The 17,395-nt window shown below is 39.5% G+C and overlaps 1 protein-coding gene and 1 long non-coding RNA gene across 12 annotated transcripts in view; one reads left to right on the top strand and one right to left on the bottom strand.

Moving 5' to 3' along the window:
• Nucleotides 1-111: 111 nt before the first annotated feature.
• Nucleotides 112-12,222, bottom strand: LOC113528035 (uncharacterized). 2 transcript variants are annotated; one of them, XR_004579351.2, is made up of 4 exons: nt 10,388-12,222; nt 4,794-4,904; nt 3,613-3,692; nt 112-250 (listed from the first exon to the last, which is right to left on the bottom strand). It is a non-coding gene; the product is annotated as an uncharacterized LOC113528035 (long non-coding RNA). The 2 variants fall into 2 exon arrangements; XR_008303173.1 differs by having other exon boundaries at nt 3,613-4,904.
• kcnc3a (potassium voltage-gated channel, Shaw-related subfamily, member 3a) overlaps nt 877-17,395 on the top strand; it is a 97,133-nt gene continuing 80,614 nt past the window's right edge. For 5 of the 10 annotated variants that reach the window (XR_008303170.1, XR_008303171.1, XM_034309836.2 and 2 more), the window contains exons 1-2: nt 879-1,629; nt 16,411-17,103. Coding sequence is in view for 8 of the 10 variants with exons in the window: in XM_034309836.2 (XP_034165727.1) it covers nt 16,462-17,103 (642 nt within the window). In the remaining 2 variants the exon portion in view is untranslated. Of the gene's footprint in view, nt 1,630-16,410; nt 17,104-17,395 lie in introns of all 10 variants that reach the window. The other 5 variants (XM_026916271.3, XM_026916270.3, XM_026916272.3 and 2 more) reach the window with 3 other exon arrangements.

Raw genomic sequence — 17,395 nt, 5'->3', positions numbered from 1 at the left:
AATGGTCTCACTGTTGTAAATTCATTTAATGAAATTTAATGTGAAGGTTAGGTTACAATCTAAGGAGAATAAACCATAGCACTGATGTTGGGTGAGGAGGTCTGGAGTGCAGTCGGTGTTCCAGTTCATCCCAAAGGTGTTCAGTGGGGTTGAGGTCAGGGCTCTGTGCAGGACACTCCAGTTCCTCCACTCCAACCTTCACACACCATGTCTTCATGGAGCTCGCTTTGTGCACAGGGGCATTGTCATGCTGGAACAGATTGGAGTTCCGGTGAAGGGAAATTGTAATGCTACAGTGTATAAAGACATTCTGTATAATTGTGTGCTTCCAACTTTGTGGGAACAGTTTGGGGAAGAACCACATATGGGTGTGATGGTCATACAGCCGTAGTGTGTATATAAATATAGGATTAAAGGTGTTTGTACCTTGTCTTGCTTCATTAGTAAGAGACTGAATGAAATCCAGGCACATTGCGCAATCAGATTTAATTTGTATGCTATGACTTTGTCATGTGATCACGTGACTCAAAGACACATTGTGGTTATCGGTTCTGTTGTACCATTTATTTCCACCACACTGTCTACACATTCTCTAATACACCAATACACTCTTAAACACAGCGTGTCCTGACACACCTCATCTCCCTCACAGAGTGTGTTAGAGCAGGGAAACACACCAGAACAGGGGGACTCCTGGATTTATTTATAGCACGCATGCATGGCAATGCTGCAGCATCCGGCTCGTGGCGCTTAGATGGTTAAGTGGCACAGGGTGGAGTCTGGGGGAGAGAGGGGCGCACCAGCTGCCACCTTCCCCTCAATCCAACACAGAGAGAGAGAGAGAGAGAGAGAGAGAGGGAGGGGACAGAACTGACCACTATATTACTCTAAGGATTACACTGCGCGTCGGAAAGCCCAAAAATTGACCTAAACACACACCTCGTCAGGAATAAAGAGGCAAAAGGAGCAAATGCGCACGGACCGCAGCTACACACCCGCATCCACCGCACTCTTTTGCGTGTTTTCCTCAGCTATCTGTTTTTTTTTTTGTTTTTTATTTTTTTCTTAATGACATTTTGTCATTTTTGGAGCGGGTGACGACCAGAAGAAGAGAGTGAAAAGAAAAAAAGGCAGACAGACAGAGAGAGAGAGAGAGAGAGAGAGAGAGAGAGAGAGAGAGAGAAACACCGACAGCTCGACGGAGGTGCTGTTGGGTCGCGCGCGCTCGCTTGGGCTGGATGGACTGCACCTTTCCGGGAAACTAAAGCAGGGACAGAAATAGAAATATACAGGCTCTACAAAGCCAGAATTAACCTGAGACCTGTTTCGCATTTATTCATTTATTTTGGTTATTTATTTATTTATTTATATAGATATATATTTTTTGCAGACATTTGTTAAAGAGACACCACAGAAGACCAGGTGCGTTTAGTAGCTTAAACACAGCAATGCGTCCAGTCTCAGGCGTGCACATCTTGTGATCTGACTCCAGTTTTTTTCCCCCTCATTAAGAAATTAGCCACATTCCTCCGCCTGGTCGGTTCGCGCGCGCGTGTTCATGTGTGCGTTGATTAACGCGCGCGCCACGCACGCACCGCATCCACACGAACCGAGCCAGACCCGACGCGAGTAAGTAGCTACTTATAGCTGTCTTGTGCTCTGTGTGTGTGTGCGTGTGTGTGTGTGTGTGTGTTCTGGCGCGTGTCGTGATCTCGTGCACAGGTTGCAAAATCCCTCCAGTGGGCTGTAAAATGTAAACGTGCCCCAATGACAGTGTTTTTCATGCAACAAGTAGGCTGCTTCCACACTCCTAAAAATAAAGGTGCTTGAAAAGGTTCTCTAGTGTGATGCTGAGGTTCCTAAAGAACCTTATGGTTAATGGATGTTCAACCACAGAGAATGAAATAACTCTACCACAAATGTTACCATTTTGCTGAAGAAAATGATTGTTCGGTTTGTGGCATCGCTTTAGAGAATATATTTTTTGGTTTCCTAAAGAACCTTTTGGTAAGTGGATATTCCATTTTTTACCATTTGTTTCCTCTAATGAACCCTTTCATCAGCTGATATTGAACTATTTTTGTTGGTTCCACAGAAAGCCAGATAGTCCAACCATAAATGGTACCATTATATGGAAGAATGTTTGTGGTGAGAAATAATGGTCCACTTCATAGCATCACTTTAAAGAACTGTTTTTGTTTCCTAAGGAACCTTTTGATTAATGGATATGAAACATTTTTTGTTGTTTCCACTGAGAACCAAATGTTCCAAATAATCCGACCACGAATGTTACCATTATATTGAAGAATCTTTGTGATGGGAAATAATTATTCGGTTTATGGTGTCACTTTAGAGAACCCTGATTGTTTCCTAAAGAACCTTTCCATTAATGGTTATTCATCCATTGTTTGTTGGTTCTTCAGAGAGCCAAATAATCTCACAATAAATGTTTTCATTATGTGGAAGAGAAGGATTATTCAGTTAATGGCATCAATTTAGAGAACCATTTTCCCCTAAAGAACTCTTTGCTTTGTGGATTCAGAACATTTGTATGGGTTCCACAGAAACCCAAATAATCTCACCATAAATGTTACCCTTATGTGGAGGAATCTTTATGAAGGACAGAACAGTACTATAGGGAACCTAAATGGCTCTTTAGTGAACTTCTTCAATGACATTGCAATCAAAACAGCAGCTATGTCCTGATGTCCAAATGAACTCACACACACCACATGTGTGCACACCAAGACAGAGGAAGACTTTCAATACCATTAACGGACGCTTTAATAAATCCATATCGAAGCATCTTTCTGTTTTTACACTATAAACCCTTTTACACATGCCAAACTCCCCCCTTTTCACTCTTTCTCTCTCTCTGTGCACTCTCTCTCCCCTTATCTCTATCTTTACCTTTGAGTGTCCAATCCTTTGTGTTTTTTTTTTGTCATCGATGGAATTAATGACACCTTCCTTTAGTTACACTGTGATCAGATTCCTTGTAAGCAGTGTAAAAAACAATCCTTCGTTCCCCTCTGTTGAAGGAGCAGCCTCATTTTCATTTTCTCATTCCTGATCCCAGATGTCTGGCCACTGTTTTATAATAGACCTTCTTGCCAAGAATACTCAGTGACGTGACTCTCCATTTTTTTTTTTTTTTTTTTTTATGAAACGTGCATCTGGAGTTTCACTGGAAATCTGTAGGTGGAGCCATTTTGGTGAGCATCAATATCAGAAATAGTGTTTGGCAACTACACATAACACAAAGTGGACAGATATTTAGAGGGGGCGGCTGGTCATGATATTAGAAAGAGGACTAAAATCTAATATCTATCAATAGATTGAGGAAGAAATTATTACGGTTGAGCAGTGCAGTATATCATGAAGTCTCACAGATGACATAATTAGAATAATATGGGGCAAAAACGATCAGATCCATAATGCTCTACTAGCTTCTTGCTGTGTTTCCTCCAAATCCCAAACACACTAAACAGTAGAGTTCTGTCATCTATGTCATTTCTGCTTTGACTGGACAATGTCTGATTAGTCTATCTACTTTTAGTTTCCCCCTAAAGGCATTTTAGAAAACGAAAAAAAAAAAGATAAATACTCCACCTCGTTCACGCTTGTAAATCCTGCGATGGTATTTCACACGTGTCTTCTCAATCACTGCTGATGATGTATTACAGATGTGTCTGAAAAATATCAGATCGAATGGAGATCAAATCTGTCACTCTATGTGATCACCTGACACGACTTTCCCTGACACGGCTGCATGAATCTGCAGTCTGGGCTCGAAAGAAATCAGCCCCAGCCTCACTTCTTACTTCTTCATACCATTCTGTGCATTTCTCTTATGACCTTTAGTGGTGCTGTTTTGCTCGGTTCCACAAAGGTAAAAAAAAAAAAAATCACATTTGTTAAAAGCAAATAATCTGATGTGGACGCCAAAAAATGAAATCTTACACTGATATCTTTTAATCTTTGGAAGACAGAAATTAGCCTTGCTAACATGTTTATACCAACTGACCCTAAATATTAATATTTCAATACTGTACACAGGAATAAATGACTTAAAGCAGCATCAAAGTTCTCTCACTTAACCACTTCATAAGACCAACAGGTGGATAAGGTCTAAAATATTCTCTTCTGTTAACTAGCTAGCAAAAAAAAAAAAAAAAAAAAATCAAATATTCGTTACTGGGTGTCGCCATCTTGGATAGGCACCTATTGCTGCAACATAATAACAAGTAATAAAATAAAAAACTTTTTATAGGTGGACGTTTTGATGTTTCACTTTATGAGAGACTTAATGCGGATTTAAGGCAGGAGTTATCTAGCTAGCTAAACTTTACAAACGTTGACAGTCACTTAGCAATCTGAGACTGTGTAAAGCTTTTTTTTTGTTTGTATGTCTCGATTGCATAGTGTTTTCAGGTTGTCTGTCCATCTGTCTGTGTGAACGAGTGGTCGAATGTTTGTAGGACAACAACACTTCTTTTCTATTTAGAAGCATATAGATAACCCTAGCATGTTTTTAAATAGCTAATGTTGGTGGATAGCTAGAAGGTAGCCTGTAAGCTAAATAAGACAAGAATAGACATTAGTGCAAATGTTTTCATGTCTAGTTAGTCTTGCCAAGCTTTTTATACTTTATATTCAGAAATATATATTGTCTCTCTTTCTTAAAACATCTTAAACATTCGGTTATGTCTTTGTTCTCTCTTCTCGATGGCATGCTTCCCTCAGATCACATCCTCCAAAGATATAAACACCCCTTGAATCTGAGATCTCACCTCTGACACCAGGTTCTCAGCCCTCCGCCTCGTCCTTTTCGCTCTTCCTCTGGTCTCTTCTTGTTTTTTTTTTGGGTTCGTTTCTCTGCGTCCTCCCTCTCCATCCCTCTGCTAAGAATAGTTTCCATCAAGTTCGGATTTGATTTGGCTTAACACAATTATATCTCCATATTTCTGCTTCTCTCTCTGGCTTCATTCCCTGAGTGCTTAATGGGAAACTATAAAGGGATGGTAATTAACCGGAGAGGGCACTTTTATTAATTAGGTTTTAACAAGAGCTGGAGGCAGAGGGGAGTTAAAACTATCTTAAGAATAGTGTTAGTTCTAGTTCCAGGGACGAAGACACACAGACACACATAGACACATAAGCCTTTCGCTGTAAGACAAGGCCTCTATGCCTCGTTCACCTTTTACCCTACGTTCTCACTAATAAGTGACACAAGACGTTTATTTTCTACGTATGTGTGAGACACTGAGCAACAATTTCGGCAACAAGTGACATTTGAATTTAGTTTTTCTCACCTTTATGCAAATCCTCGAACGAGACCTCTACCATGTGTGGTCCAACGTTTCTTCAGTCTCGCTCTCACAACTTGAGTTCCTACCTGCACTTAGTTCCCATTTACCGACAAAAACGAAAGAAAACTTATAACCATGTATTCATCTTATCCTGTCATATCCGACCTCTCATTAAAAATGTATAGAGATGTTACAAAGAAAAATAAAGCTTGAAAGGAAGCTCTGGTGAGTGTACGTAGCTTGTACAGTTAGCTTGCTTTGCTAATCTGTCAACTAAACTAGTACGAAAACTAGCGTGTGAATCAAACAACAGATTTTCACAAGCGTTATTTAAATTGTGTTGAACTAGTTAGCTTTAGAAGCTGTATATATATATATATATATATATATATATATATATATATATATATATATATATATATATATATATATATATAGCTACTACTGTTTCTCATCCAAACTAAAAGAATATTTTGGACAGGCCACACCCATAAGAGACACGAGCATCTTGTCACTCGCTAGTGTGAATATACGGTTACAGCTAAATGTAATTTTTTAAAAAAAATCTTCACACATCTGTCAAACTGACGTTGCTAACATTCAGACCCAGAGAGTCCTACTGATGACCTTTGCGTTATGTCTTGGCGTGTGTTTTTGCCCATGTCATGTACTTCATTATCGATATCCAGTAGCATGTCCAGGTTTTTTAGACAAGGGGTAACAAAGAGTGAGATGTTTAGGTGGTTTAGATTAGCTCTTACCAGTCCTAGCTAGTATCAGCTAACTAACTAGCCTAGCTTGCTACCTACATTCATTATTATTAGTAATGAAGATTAAATAAAGATTGGTGTAGTGTATTTTTTATCTGATACATGCTTTTTTTGTTAAAACCTAGCCCCGCCATTAAGTACTTGCAAAACACAGCGACAATTACAACAGAGGTTTTCTTCATTATTTAAATGAGTCTTAATGGTGACGAGTATTCCTCTGACACACACATACACACAGGCTCAGAGCTCAAAATCAACAGAAGGGCCTGTGGTTATTGTAAGCCATCCACACACACACACACACACACACAGAGAGCAGGCAGGGGCGGGGGGACTGCAGTGTTTTGGGCTCTGTAGTTAGCTGACTTGCCCTCTAGGTGGCCCCTGAGCTCCACTCAAGCTGGAAGTGTGTGAGCTGCAGTAAAGAAATGCAGGAGAAAGAGAGTGAACACTGCACCATGGAGCGAGGGAGGCAGGGAGGGGAGACGGGTTTAACGCAGCTGTGCTGAGGATCACTGGATTTCACATCATTTTATAAACACATCTGTTACTTATTTGCTTCTCATTCCTCGTTCATTTGCAATTTCCCTCAGAATCAATAAAATTTCTTTCTTTCTTTCTTTCTTTCTTTCTTTCTTTCTTTAGGACCAATAGAGTATTGTTCTGTCTGTCTGTCTGTGTCTCTCTCTCTATACATGTATATGTGTGTGTGTGTATATATTTATATATATATATATATATATATATATATATATATATAGAGAGAGAGAGAGAGAGAGAGAGAGAGAGACAGACACACACACACACACACACACACACACACACACATATATATATATATATATATATATATATATATATATATATATATATATATATATATATATATATATATATATATATATATATATAATCTGCTTGTCTGTCTTTCTCTCTCTAATTATCTGTCTGTCTGTCAATCTATCTGCCTGTCTCTCACTCTCACTCTATCTATCTGTCTATCTATCTGTCACTCTCTATCCACCTTTCCATTTTCCCTCATTCTCTGACAGTCTGTCATCCTTTGTTTTCTGCCTTATTCTGTGTATTGACTCCTTCTTTCACTTCATTCTTCTCTCAGTATTCCTATTCATCTTCCCGTTTCAATCCAACCCCCATCCAGCACTCAAACACACAATAAATTCCTTTTAACAATTTCTGTTTTTTTTTGTTTGTTTTTTTAAACCTGTTTTTTTTTTGCTCAGTCAGCACATCTGGTACGCCATCACTTCTCTTCCACCTGCTCCTTTTTCCTGTTTTCCCTGTCCTCTACTCTCCTAATGTACTGTTTTCCACTATAATTCTATCACGTTTACACATCCTGCTGACTCCCGTCTTCCTTTTTTCCGTTCGTTTGGTTCATTCTCTTCTCTCCTCTGCTTGTATTAGCTAATCTCAAAGCAAGGTTCTTCATTACACACCATCAAACCCCATGGGGACCTCCTAATGTGATCTGTGGTGTGTGTGTGTGTGTGTACTGTAGCCTGTCTTTTATTCCCCTCCATTTTTACGCATCTGTATAATCACATTGTGCAGCTGCATTTGAAGCAAAAAGTTTATGTTGGAAAGGCTCCAATGAAATCCCTGGTGCTAACAAAGGCACACGTACACAGTATGTTAGCGTTATCGCATACAACAGTGTTCTCAAAAATGTGACACAAAGAATTTTCTTAGTAATTTACCAGCACATCTGAGGAAAATGTTTCCATTCTGGACGCTTTTGCCCTGTTTCCACTTTCACTACGCGTTTACATTGTCTGTAGTAGCTAACTTATTGATTAGCCATAATCATTAGCTAGTCTCTGCTTGGCGTCCATATTTTCCAGTTGCTTAGCAACAGTGTTCTCATGACTTTAATCACTTTGAACAGTGAGTGTATAGCATGTTTGTCTTGCCATTCACAAATTACTATATATATTAACGCATAAGCAGTTCATTGTGGACAAAATGACAAAACTCAGTGAATAGGACATGATGATCACATGATTCCATTTTCATATGATTTAATTTTGACAGGCGTCCAATCAGATTGCAACATTTATAGATAGCAGAATTATACCAATATAGCCAATTATGCTTCTAACCAAAAAGATTCATGTTAAACGTCAACTTAAACATTAAACGTTAAAGCTGCAGTTTGTAACATTTAAAGGAGTTTGTACACCTGTAATATTTCATACGATTTTAAAGATAGATTAGAAAAACTACGTTTCCCTCACTGTTTTCCCTTAAGGGAAATCCAGGACGCCATCTTAAGTGCCCTTCCATTACATTATAAGCCCAAATGAAGTTTGTTGCACGCCCCTTTGGTAAAGCGAGGGAACGACTATAAACGTAGACATCAGGAGCAGAACTTGACCCAAAATCATTGTGATTTGATACAGTGTAATTTCCTGTTCTGTAAAAAATGGCAGACAAACCTGTTCATTAAGTTATTAAGCCAGAGCAATAAAATACTGTACGCTGAATTAATTCACATATTCAAAACATAACATTTGATTTGTGTTCAAGCTGGGCTTTATGTAGGCAATTAGTGTGCAAATCTCAAAGAAAATCACTTCTTGCATGTTTGTGCCCCTTTGCTCAGCAAGTGGTCGCATGACTAACGATAAATACTAAATACTAAATTAAAACATCTTAAAAAATAGCATTTAAACAGTGGATGTAACTGATGACTAGTATCCTTACTATAATGTCCACCATTTTGAGAAAGATCCCAAATACTAGAATTCATAATACCTGTTAAAAGAACTCATTAAAAAGTTGTTATTTTATATTTATATGGCGTAACCTCAGTGCCCCATAATGAGAGACCCATAATGCAAAGCAAGCATGCAAATGTAACATAAACGTAAATAACTATATGACGAACTAAAGTGCCATATAGCTAGAGCTTATATCTTTAAACATCGCTGTCATGCATGGATGCTGAATGTGTTGATTTATATAAGTGTTATCTCATACACTGATTAGCTACCAGGCTATTCACTAGCTAGCTCATAGGCTGCAATAGTGTGTCCAAAAAAGTCTTTTTTTTAGTAATTTACCAGCACATCTGAGGTAAATGTCTATATTCCTGACATGTTTAACTTGTTTTCACTGTCACTACACATTTACATTGTCTGTAGTAGCTAACTAATTGGACTGGTTAGCTGCAATCATTAGCTAGTGACTGCTTGGTGTCCATTTTTTCCAGTTGCTTAGCAACAATGTTTTCATGACTTTAAGTATTTGAATACTGAATGTATAGTGTGTTCGTCTTTCCATGTCGAAAGTTACATTAGAGGTTTTCATGATAATTTATTAACACTAACATTCAAAATACAGCTATCCCTGTCAGTTTTCCTGCTACATTTCCCATTTCAGTCGATTTGATTCAGCTAGACAACAGAAGTAGTGAACAGTGTAAAACAATGAAAATGTGTCAGTTAAAGTTGTTAATTTTTTGCCAGCTAGTTTTCACATGATGCTAACATGTAGAAACAGCCATGGTGAACGTAAAAAAAAAAACCCAATAAAAAAACTGTTGTACCTTTAGAACCTGTTACATTTTGTAGCTAGTTTTCACATGATGCTAACATGTAGAAACAGCAATCTTGAAACATGTAACACAATAAAAATGCATCACTAAGGGGAGTAAAATCTTTGCTAGCTAGTTTTCACATGATGCTAACATGCAAAAACAGCAGTAGTGAACAGTGTAAAACAAGGAAAATACATCAGTTAAACCTGTTAATTTTTTTGCTAGCTAGTTTTCACATGATGCTAAGATGTAGAAACAGCAACCTTGAACCATGCAAAAACAATAAAAATGCAGTAAAATCTTTGCTAGCTAGTTTTCACATGACGCTAACATGTAAAACCAGCAGGAGTGAATGAAAAAAAAAAACAAAGAAAATGCGTCATATTTTTAAAAACATTACTTTTTTACAGCAAGTTTGGTAAATGTAAAAACGGCAATAGTAAATGATATAAAACAATGAAAATGGGTCATATAACAAAAACACAGTTAGTTGCTAGCTAGATAGCTAGTTAGATGGCTAATCTGTTATTAGTGCACTAAATACGGTGAAGAAGGCAGCATAGACATTTAGGATTCAGCCAGTTATACAGTTAGTTGAGTGTTTTTTAACTTTGGTAAAATTGCATTTAATGTTAGTTTTTTTTTTTAATAACTGTGTTTGTCATGTAATATTTTAAAGAGTTTTATATTGATATCGAATCTCCAATCTTTAAAAAAAAATTCCTGTCAGTAAGTCATCTTACCTTATCTTATTCTGTCGCCATTTCCCAGTGATTTTCTTTGCTGTGGATCCTGGGACAGTTTGCAGGCGCAGAGTGAAGCAAGAACTCTATAGGAGGCATCGAGAGAGAGAGAGAGAGAGAGAGAGAGAGAGAGAGAAAACGAGAGAGAGAGAGAGAGAAGGAGGGGATGAAGAGTGGATGAAGCTGAGGGGGAAATGAAATTGATAGAGTGAACAAAGATGAAGAGAGATGATGGAATTTGTGCAGAACTTACTAGTTTACTCTGGTTTAGCTCACTTTACAAGTCAGGGACAGATAGACTGAAATTGGGAGAGGGCAGAAATGGATGGAGAGTGTTTAAATGAGGTGGAAGAGGTGCTGTGCTACCTCTGTGAATAGAACACAGAGAAAGAGAGAGAGAGAGAGAGGAAGTTTGGCTCGCCTGCTGTAATCTGAGTGTTTTATGCAGAACTTAAAAGTGTGAATAAGAAAGGTAAGATGTGGATCCATGGAGGAAAGACAGAGATACTGTAGGCACCACATTCATTCATGAAAGTGAGAGAGAGAGAGAGTGAGAGAGAGAGAGATAGGGGGAGGAGGGAGAGAGTCATTCTTTGTTTTACTGCAGCAATAAAAAAAATCGTTCACTTCTCCACATCTCTCCTTCCTGCAAAAGTGTGTGTACGAGAGTGTGTTTCTTTGTCAGGAATTACAGAAAATATGTTTTTTTTCTAATCATATGATTTGATACACACACATGGACACATATAACACACTTCGATGTGTGAATGGGTTACACACGGTTCTGAATGGACTGCATGCATCATGTTTCAGTGCTGCACTGAAAGAGAGAGAGACAGAGAGAGAGAGAGAGAGAGAGAGAGAGAGAGAGAATTAATGCTCTGCAGTCTTTTCTCCCCATTTTGTGGACCTCAGCAAATAATGGTCCTACCTTCAGCTTTTCTCCTGCTCTCTTCCCCCATTCTCTCTCTCGCTCTCTCTCTCTCTCTCTGATTGGATGCACCATGAGCAGGGGTGATAGATCAAGAGACAGAGGAAATAGTTAAGCCAGTGGAGAACCTATTTGTTACTCAGTCTTTAATGTGTGTTTGACATCCGCCAGCTGCCATGCATGAGAACACACACGACTCTGGAGCGCCTGTCAATCATGACAGAGTGTGTGAAGCTAAAAGCACTTTATATTTCCTCTACTCACTCGCCTGTCAATTTTTTTTTACGCTGAGTAGTAATTATATGATTAATAATTGATTAGAATTTACATTGAGTTTAAGTATTTAAGAAGAAATACTAAACGGTACATAAGTGTTGAAAAAAGTTAGCGTAAAGGCATTTTTCATCATTTTTTTTTAAATAGAAGATTTACAGCCTTACCTCTACAAAGCGCTGAAACTGGAGACTCCTTCTATGAATGTTAAATAAACGTCTCCTTACAGAAAACTTCACCATATCCACAATTACAGTTATACTGGAGCTTCCACTGTATAAGTCCCTGTGAATGAGCTGTTACTATAGAAACGATAATGCATTAGAAGGAGCACATTTATGTAAACCTGTGATTTGAGTTACAACCGGAACTACAGTCAGGGCTGCTGTTTGAGAACATTAATCAACACTTTCTGACCAATCAGATTTGAGAATGCAACAGCTCTGTGGTCAAATTGTTTGTTCTTTTCATAGTTGTATTTACTTAATGGAAAGACTGCAAAAATCTGGTCAGGAATCGAGAATCTTGTATTTCACTTTAACAAGTCTCCTCATAAAAAGAAAAACAAACCAATCCTATGGATCTGTTCTTAGAAATATCTTACACACGTATACCTTAAAGCATTAAGTGAGCGTGGAGAGTGACTTCAACCAGACAAAAGTATGAAATTAAAGTATACTCCATTAAACAACATGACTGGAATCTAAAATTTATTACACTTTTATTTGTAGAGGGCATTTAAAAAAAAAACCAAACCAAAAAAACAAAGCAGATTGACAGAGATCCAAGTCTAGATTGCTAATGAGCAATCCAGAGGAAAAACGTGACGGTTAACCCTTGAGAGGAATCAGGTTTAAAAGTGAAGCCATTCTCACCAGTTTGACACCAGACTATATACATATATATATATGTGTGTGTGTGTGTGTGTATAAAATTACAATATAACAGTCATTGAAAAAGAAGGACAAATTAATTATGTTGAAAATATACAGATAATTCCATGCTTTATATATATCTTATAGGTTTAGATAGGAATCTACAGGAAGTGCTTTATCCTATTCATGGTGGATATGGAGCCTATCTCAGGAACACTGGACTTGAGGCAGGAATACACCCTGGATAGGACACCACGGAAACACACAATCACACACTAATTTACACTTAAGGGCACTTTAAAGTAGCCAAGCCACCTATAGCCAAGCCACCTATGTTTTTTGGATGTTGGAGGAAATGCTGCACCACTGCTGAGATCAGATTGCAACATTTAAGATTCTGAATCTTATGGCCAGAAAAGTGGATAAAAGTTATCAAATGCTCCATTAGTTGGGGCGAAGCAACTGAGGCTTAAACTAGTTAAGTGACAAGTACACACGCAGAGTAGTCTCAGCCTTTTGTACACTTTTCTGACCACAAGCTTCAGAATCTTGAAGGTTACATTCTGATTTGTTCTCCACACTTCCATTCGCTGGTGATAAGTATGAAAAAAGTCATTTGAACACAATGTGTGACAGAATAACAACACAACACTATGCTAAAACACTAGCAAGTGACAAAGCAACCACTCATTTTGTATGTATGTGCATGATACAGCTGCAATTTCAGCAATAGCGTCAAAGCAATGAGCTACATTTGAATTGAGATTTTTCGAGAAACTGACAAATCCAAATGATTGGCTCGAATGAGTCATTGGACCAATCCTATGGGGAGCGTGGTCCCATGTTTCTTCAGTAACCCACTCACAACTTTAGTTCCTACTTGAATAAGGGCTTCAGCTAAATACTCTAAATGTAAATATAAAGTTACTGTTTGACGCACAAAAATTGAAGAAAATCTCATAACTGTGGTTTCATCTTCATCCTGTCATACAGTATATGACCTCTCATTAAATATGTATAGAGGCATTATGAATAAAAATAAGGCTTGGAAGGAAGTAGCAGAGATCATTGGTGTCTCTGGTGAGTGTATGTAGCTAGAACAGTTGTCTTTGCTAATCTGCCAACAAAGCTAGTATTAGTGTGACAAAATTACAAGGTACATGCAGGGTAAGCATCTTCAGAGCAAGATATAGTGACTGGACTTACAAAAGTGCACAGAATCCAGTTTTTAAAAATGATTAAAGAGTTATTTGAAGCAGCTAGCGGTTGAAAAACAAGATAATCTTGCATGTTTGCAGACAGGCTATGGGAAAAGGTCTGTGGTCGGTCATCTCAATTAAATGACCTCTTCCTGGAAAAGTGGCAAGTTCTTGGCTATCAGACTTTCTAGCGAAGCTGCACGCAAGCTTGTGCAGCACTCAGCTATGTAGGAACTGTCTTGCTAACCTGTTTAGCCAGAAAGCTGCATTCATTCATCAGTTAGTGCTAACTTGCCCTGAAGTATAGTTTTAGTCATCTCATGGCAAACAGTACTAATGTGAGGTGGATTACACGAGTGCTTTTAATACAGAGACAGCCATTGTTCAGTGTTTAAAAGGTTGGATGTAGATGCACATTAAAGTGAAGGATCTGTACATACAGCTGCTGGCAGAAACACACACACACACAAAGGACAAAAGGATGACTACAATATAACAAACAAGGAAGAGCTCCCCATAAATGGAGTCAAAGATCAGGATGGGTAATGAAAGCAAAGTTGTAAAGTAGCACTGAACACAAAAATGTGATGTTTAAGTCCTTCGTTCCTCATGGATGGCTGATTCTGATTATGTAAATTGAAGTCTGGGTCAAATTTCTTAACACAGATCTTCATTAATATTTTTGTATAAAACTGATTTGAAGAGTATTACATATGAGTTGAGTTTGCGATATCACTAAAAAAAAAACTCCATAGCTTTTGGACCAGTCATGTGTGCTAAGCTAATTTATTCGAGGGTGAACTGCTAGCCATAAACGTTCAGCCTCTGGATCTTAATGCTAAGCTGACAGTATATTTTTTATGCCTATATTTTGGCTCCTGTTATATAAAAGAACTGAATTCAACCTGTGCAAAATGCTAATTAATTTAAGGCATAGCTATCTGGCTAGTTGCTAGAATAAATTGTATAATCATGCTATCATGTTTATAGATCCTGCTATTTTTTAATAAGCGTAAATGTATATAGATGTTCTTAGGACATTTTTGTATGAGCTATGAGTGATTAAAAAGTTCTCCAATAGGTACTTCATCATTTTAGTTAAGTATTATACAGCACTAGCAGTGCATGATGTAGCTGAGGATGAGGAACTGTGAAGAATATTTCTGAACATAACACATTTCTTCTCATCAGTAAACCGTTTCCACAGACTGACTTACGATTTTAGGATCATGAAGGGTTTGTTAACTTGCTGCAGAGTTCAGTTCAGATTACAGGAATCAGGTGACAATCATGAAAATGCAGTGCAGTCCATTCAATGTTCTGTGTAGAAGCCTACTAGGGGTATAAAACAATTCCACTATCTGTTTCTGTTAGTGTTTAATGCCCCAAATATCCATCCATATCTATATCTCTATCTGTATTTGGATGTATATCTGAAGTGGGTGTGGCCTAAACTGGACAGATTTTTTTAATTAAATATGAACCTTACCACTCTGCCCTTGGAAACACTTGAAAACAACCAAGAGGTAGAAATGCCATGGTATGTGAATTCTGACTCCGACAGTTCCTCATCCCCAGCTACATCACTCGAGTAGTTCATACATTTGTTTGTACCTGCCTGTGATAATATATTTCTAACAAATTTAGTTGGTTCTATTTTCCAAAATATAAACAAACTACTGTAGTAGCTGTAGTAGATCTTGACTAGGATGAATGGATGAACAGTGTGAATGCAATGCACACTGCCACATGTTCGTGTTAATGAACAAGGTCTTCCACGAGCTTCATATCCAACCGACCACTCACTCTTGCCCTCATGAAAGTAAAAACCTCCCATTTGTAAGATTTTTTTTTTTTTGCTTCCTATGAGATCCCAGTACTGATACACACCTTTATTCTCAACCAGATGTAAACCTTTCTGGAAAGTTCTTGGTGGAAAAAAAAAAACCCTAACACATAGTACTCCTACTATTTGTATCTCTTTACAACACACTATGTGTTCGTTCTGAATAATGTGTTTGTATTTGGTTACATCCATAAAGCCTACAACAGAGTGTTTCCCTATCAGAAATGTTCCAAAATGCTAAGAAACCTCATTTTAGGCAATGAACCCTTCTTTTCCTAAGAGTGCAGGACCAGGAATGGGAAACATGACTTTACATCACTGAACATTTGGCTGATGATTTTTTTTTTAAATCCACAGTGACCTACACTTGAGACAAGATACAACTAAGCAGCATTAAGTGAACTGTTTGCTGCCAACAGTTGCAGCTTGACACTGCTGGGATTTGAACTCACAACCTTCTGATCAGTAGCCCAATGCTTTAATCACTGTGCTACCATGAGAGCAGAGGTTCTCTGATTTGAAGCTTTCCCTGGCTCAGCTCACTTGATCCATCACATGTGATGAAGCGCTTGGATCCTGGGAGCTAGAGCAGGGAAACCCTGAATACCCATAAAGTGCTTTGCTGTTTATAGGGAATAAAGAGGAATAAGGAGGGAATAAGGGCACTAGTTCGGAGTAGGGCACTGTTTCAGATACTCACCTCCATCATGATTTGGCTCAGGTTGTTGCAGAAGAGAAATGATGAAACTGTAGAATGTAAATAAGTTGGATCAGGATCAGGATCAGGATCAGGTGTGTTTGAGAATATCAAAAATGAGTAGTGGTGTGTCTCTCCAAAACGGAGAACCTGTGTGTTAACGCATCTCTCTCTCTCTCTCTCTCTCTCTCTCTCCTCTCAGGCTCCTCCCCCTCCCCGTCTTTCTCTCCCCGCCCCCTCCACCTCCTCCTCTATGCTCAGCTCGGTGTGCGTCTCCTCTTTCAGAGGGCGCAAGGGTGGCAGCAAGTCGTGCGCCAAAGCATGCGCGAGCGCCGACATGACTTGCCCGTCGGACAGCGAGCGCATCGTGATCAACTGCGGCGGCGTGCGGCACGAGACCTACCGCAGCACGCTCCGCACGCTGCCCGGCACGCGCCTCTCCTGGCTCACCGAGCCCGACGCGTGCAGTAACTTCGACTACGACCCCAAGTCGGACGAGTTCTTCTTCGACCGGCACCCGAGCACGTTCGCCTTCATCCTCAACTACTACCGCACCGGCAAGCTGCACTGTCCCGGCGATGTGTGCGGCCCGCTCTTCGAGGAGGAGCTCGCCTTCTGGGGCATCGACGAGACGGACGTGGAGGCGTGCTGCTGGATGAACTACCGGCAGCACCGCGACGCCGAGGAGGCGCTCGACAGCTTCGAGACGCCCGAGCCGGACGCGCCGGAGGACGAGGCTGCGGCGCTGGCCGGTGGCGGCGGAGGGGGCGGGGCCGACGGAGACCTCAAGCGGCTCTGCCTGCACGAGGACGGCGGCAAGCCGAGCTGGTGGAGCGTGTGGCAGCCGCGCGTCTGGGCGCTCTTCGAGGACCCGTACTCGTCCAAATACGCGCGGGTGAGTGACGGATCACCGCAAACATGCGGTGCACGGTTCACTCTTACAGCCTGTAATTAACACCCACAGTGGTGCACCCTCACACTCCCACACTCTTTAATACACTGAATGAATTCTGCACTGGTGCATGAACTACTGCAGTGCTGAACTGAACAGATCTCACACTCTCTCACAGTCTTTAATGCACTACATGCTAAAATGTGATAAATTAGCACATCTCTCCATTCACTACATTATTGGATGCACTCTCACTCTTGGTCCACTCTTGTAGTGGTCCACTAACACCCATGAT

The sequence above is a fragment of the Pangasianodon hypophthalmus genome, chromosome 13, assembly GCF_027358585.1.
Source record: "Pangasianodon hypophthalmus isolate fPanHyp1 chromosome 13, fPanHyp1.pri, whole genome shotgun sequence".
In the NCBI taxonomy this organism is placed as follows: Eukaryota; Metazoa; Chordata; class Actinopteri; order Siluriformes; family Pangasiidae; genus Pangasianodon; species Pangasianodon hypophthalmus.
The sequence above is the reverse complement of the archived record's forward strand: the minus strand, read 5'-3'. Positions and strand labels throughout refer to the sequence as shown.